General features: G+C 57.8%; 1 protein-coding gene across 1 annotated transcript; it reads right to left on the bottom strand.

The window, feature by feature from the left end:
- Nucleotides 1–1,445: 1,445 nt before the first annotated feature.
- LOC120679784 (probable trehalose-phosphate phosphatase 6) lies at nucleotides 1,446–4,126 on the bottom strand. The gene is made up of 8 exons (XM_039961437.1): nucleotides 3,769–4,126; nucleotides 3,441–3,581; nucleotides 3,253–3,324; nucleotides 3,010–3,111; nucleotides 2,867–2,920; nucleotides 2,687–2,788; nucleotides 2,269–2,580; nucleotides 1,446–2,080 (listed from the first exon to the last, which is right to left on the bottom strand). The coding sequence occupies exons 1-8, from the start codon at nucleotides 4,018–4,020 to the stop codon at nucleotides 2,015–2,017; spliced, it is 1,101 nt and encodes a 366-aa protein (XP_039817371.1). The 5' UTR covers nucleotides 4,021–4,126; the 3' UTR covers nucleotides 1,446–2,014.
- Nucleotides 4,127–4,421: the final 295 nt, after the last annotated feature.

The raw sequence follows: 4,421 nt of genomic DNA, 5'->3' as shown, positions 1-4,421 counted from the left end.
GAAGAGAAGCTTTGGTCAGGACGAGTAGAGAACTAGAGACCTGCAGAGAATGAATGACAGCAGCGATTGAAGCGAAGTTCTGCACGGGTGCGGCTGCGCATCGCTTCAGGCGATCAAATTGTCATCCATCGCCTGAGAGTGTATTTAGTTGGTGAAAAAGTTTGGATTTTGATACTGTAACATATTTTATTGGTACTTGACAAATAATGTCTAATTATAGACTAATTAAACTTAAAAGATTCAGCTCGTGCTAATTAGTTAGATTGTGTAACTAGTTATTTTATTTAACTGCATTTAATGCTCCATGTACGTGTTCGAAGATTCGAATGTGACAGAACTGTGCAAATTTTTTTAGAGGCCGGAAGGAGACGTCAGACGCGGAGCTCATATCTTCTTCCTCCGCCTATTGTCTTCCTATCGACGTGGAGCTCCGGTGAGATCCTAACCTGTCCGCACCAGCCGCCTCCCACCACCACCGCCACCGCCGCCTCTGTCCACCGCCGTCCTGTCCTGCACGGCCTTATTAGGCCAAGACTCGAGACAGCCCGTACTATATGCTGGCAACAGCTATGTGGCTTCGTCTGTTCGTCATATATATGCTGCATAAAAAAAATTAGTCTGATATACGTGAGACCAGCATGCAGTTGCGAAGAAGAAAACGCTAGCTCTGCTTCAACCTAAGGCATCATGCAACTCTGTCCTGGAATGCTGATGGATGAATCATCCCATTTTTTTTCTAAGACCAATTACAAAAACCATGACATTGGGGTGTTCATTAGAATGCAACAGTGATTGCATATATCACATAGAACCAAAATCTGGCTAAGAATTTCGTTAAGTATACAGTAATATTGTCGAGTAGGAGTAGTTGGCAAAGGTGGCTTATCATCAGTTGAAGGAGGATGATCGATGATATGACATGGTGGTGGAGGTCCCTCGTACTTGCGCATCACCTGTGGAGTTCTCCTCTAGCTATAGCTAACGCCCTACCTTGACCTAGTTTCCAGAATACCCCTTTTAGGAATCATATCTTAGCCAAACGGACATATCGATCGATCGTGCTCTCTCTCTCAAGGTGCTCCAAAAAAACGAAAAACAAATGCTGACAAGAAAGCAGGCGACTTTCAGGAGAGCCTTTTGAGCAGATAACATACATTGCATTGCACACTAGTAGCATGCATGTATGGGGGGTGGTCCAGCAGGGACGACATGTATCATACATACAGCAGGCATCCTGGTTGGGAATGGCATGGATGTCCAGCTCCAGCCAAAAAGCAGTACAAGGTCCAGGCCACCGGCCGCCTACATTTGGATCGATGTTATTGTTGGTGGTTTCTGTGGCCTTTTTCAGGGCTCCAACGGCCCTTCTAGACTACTGGAAGTGTATGGAAGTTAAGTGATACCAACGAGCAGCTTGTGACTGAACAGAGTAGAATTCGTTCCAGTGATGAACAAGACTTGAGATTTGTTTCTAGTATAGTAGTATACATTCCCGTAGCTGGATATCCACTCCATACATCTTTTACACAATCAGAATTCAGGCGGCCACAGTAATAATAGCACTAATTACACAAACTAAAGCAGCAACACGTTCTTCTTGTTTTTTTTTTTGTTCTTTTTGGCCTTGCTGCGCACAGCAGCCAGATCGCATCGTCTCTAGCAAGCCAGGGGGTCCGGAAAGCTCAAGCTTCTGGTTCTGAGGCCTCCTTCTTCCACCTCCGGCAACCACAGGGCGCACGCCGCCCCCCGTAAAAAGAAGGGGGAGGGCCCCCCGTCGCGGACGCACATGGCTGCGCCGTGCGCAGTGACCTCGGTAGGGTTAACGTACGACACCACACGCGGGCGGGAGCTGAGCGGCGAGCTGACACGCCAGGATACGCCGGATGATATGGCTCCCTTCTAATTTAATCACCCCTGATGATCGAAGATGTAAATATAATATATATGATATATATACTGCTAATCCGTCTGGTAATCGATCTCCTCGCGACCGGCGGCGGCGGCGGCCGGCCGGTCACCACTTGGGGCGGGCCTTGGAGAGGCGCTCCCACTCGACGAGCCGCAGCAGGAACTCCATGACCTGCACGTCACAGCGAAAGAGGAATATGTGTCAGCGTCGCGGGGGCGGGGCCGGCGGGCAAGTGGCGGGGCGGAACGGAAGCGGACGGCGGCGGAGTTAACCCGGCGACACCGACGGCGTGGCCCCCCGGCAATGAACGGGAGGTGGACTCGAGGGAGAGAGAGAGAGGTAGTGCTAGGAGGACTTGCCTCGGCGGGCTCCTGCAGCGAGTAGGATGCGGAGGTCTCCTTGGGGTGCTTGGAGACGAGGATGCCGACGCCCTGGCCGCGCCGGCGGAGCACCTGGAAGGCGTCCTCGTCGGTGCGGTCGTCGCCGATGTACACGGGAAGCACGTCGGCGCAGTCGGCGAAGCCCAGCGACTCGAGCAGGAACTCGAGGGCCTTGCCCTTGTCCCACTTGATGGTGGGCTGCACCTCGAATACCATCCGCCCCTGCGTCAGCTTCAGCTTCGGGTACTCCTTGAGCACCGACTTCACCGTGTCCGCCAATGCGCTCCAGCTCTGCCGCACCGCACCGTACAATAATCATCAGAAACTTTAGAAACAAGAAGAAGAAGGTCTCTAGATTCTAGAGAGAGGAACCAACCATGATTGCTGGAGTACCTACCTTCTCATCGACGCATCTGAAGTGGACGGAGACGCAGAACTTGTTGTTCTCCACCTTGGCTCCAGGGATGCTCTTGGTCTTCTCCACCAGGGATTCGTGCACCTGACGATGAGATGGAATTGCTGAGGGAATTGCGGAGGATGATCGGAGAAGCAAAGCTGAGTGCTGGTGGTAGGGTACCTGCTCGATCATGGGCAGGAACTGGCTGGCCGGCTGGAAGAGGACGCCCTTGGCCTGCGAGCCACACAAAGGGGAAGGCAGAGCGGGGTGAGTATCTTCTTCCCCCTTTCGGGCAACAACAGAGCGGGGGTTTTGATGGGTACCTTGGCGGCCCTGGTGTGCCGGGAACCTTTCGCGGGGCCCTTGATGTCCATGCCGTGGCTGCCGGCGTAGTAGAGCTCCGCCAGCTTCACGAACTCGAACACCTGTAAGGCCAGCAGGCAGCAGGCAGCAGGCAGCAGGGTTGAGTTCATTCATCAGTGTGGAGGAGATGCGATTGGCGTGCGTGCTCGCCCCATGCTCGATCGATCGATCGGTGACATTGGGGGATTGGCTAATGGCCGTACCTTGTCGCGGCACCGGCCGCTGACGATCGCCGTCGGGAAGTGCTTGGCGACGCTGCGCACGGCCCGCCGCATCTGGGCACGGGGAGAAGAGGTGGTGAGGTCAGTCAGAGGCAGGCAGGTGATGAAGAAGCGCGACGCGTGGAGGAGGGGCGGCGGAACAGAACAACAGGGGGAGCAGGCGCGGGTACCGTGTCGGACATGTAGGCGGCGTCGGGGTCGTCGACGATGGGCGAGAGCGTGCCGTCGTAGTCGAGGAAGACGACGATCTGCTTGCCCTTGGACGCCGCCACCACCTGGTCGAACTTGCTCAGCGCCGACGGGTGCTCCACCTGCCCGATCGGAAACGAAACAGAGGAGCGCGGTTCGGTCAGCACAGCAGGCGTCACGGCACGCGCGCGGCGGCAGGAATTGAAATCAAAGTGGCACCGGCAGAGCAGCCGCTCTCATGCCCGGGTGCGGTGGCAGGCGCTGGAAGGAAATCGAATGCACAGCGAGCGGGGGAGAGCAAGCGCGCACCATCCAGGCGGCGCGGCGGTCCTCGTCGGCGCCCGCGGCGAGCGCGGCGGCGGCCCTGGCGTGCGTGGGCGAGGAGGCGCGCATGGACTCGACCCAGCCGGCGGCCGCGCCCATCCGCAGGCACTTCTTGCGCACGGCGGCGCCCGGCGCGGCGGCGCGCGGCGGCGGGTACGGGAAGAGCGGCGCCGAGTTGGGGGGCACCGCGACGGCCGCCTCCGCGGGCGGCGGCACCACCACGCCCTGCTTCGTCATCGGGCTAGCCGCTGGGCGATCGAAGGGGAAAGCCTTGGTGTCCGGGGAGCCGAGCACCAGCTAGCCTTGGTGACTGGGAGAGAATGGCGAGGGGGAGGAGGAGGGTGTGTGCAGAGGACGCGAGGAGGAAGGCGGGTATTTATAGTTGGGGGGCCGTGGAAGCCCAGAGCGCGACGCGCGAATCTGTGGCCGCGGGGCCCGTGGCGGTGTCCGGAGCCGGGGGCCCGCCCCGGCACGGCACGGGGCGGCGGGACGGAGAGCCGGCCGGACATGCATCGGGATCGCTCGGTCCGTCGTACTGTACTGTGCACAGCAGCGACGACCACCCCTCGTTTTGGCATCGGCAGGTGGCTACCCGCGCGGCCGTGGCGTGCCCGCACGCGCGGGGACGACGCGTGTGC

Source organism: Panicum virgatum, chromosome 6N (genome assembly GCF_016808335.1).
Source record: "Panicum virgatum strain AP13 chromosome 6N, P.virgatum_v5, whole genome shotgun sequence".
NCBI lineage: Eukaryota > Viridiplantae > Streptophyta > Magnoliopsida > Poales > Poaceae > Panicum > Panicum virgatum.
The sequence above is the reverse complement of the archived record's forward strand: the minus strand, read 5'-3'. Positions and strand labels throughout refer to the sequence as shown.

Coding starts and splice junctions, on each gene's coding strand:
- LOC120679784 (XM_039961437.1), bottom strand. CDS start 4,020: ATGACGAAGCAGGGCGTGGTGGTGCCGCCGCCCGCGGAGGCGGCCGTC. Junction 3,582..3,768: donor ACCGCCGCGCCGCCTGGATG/GTGCGCGCTTGC, acceptor CCGATCGGGCAG/GTGGAGCACCCGTCGGCGCT. Junction 2,921..3,009: donor GGCACACCAGGGCCGCCAAG/GTACCCATCAAA, acceptor TGTGGCTCGCAG/GCCAAGGGCGTCCTCTTCCA.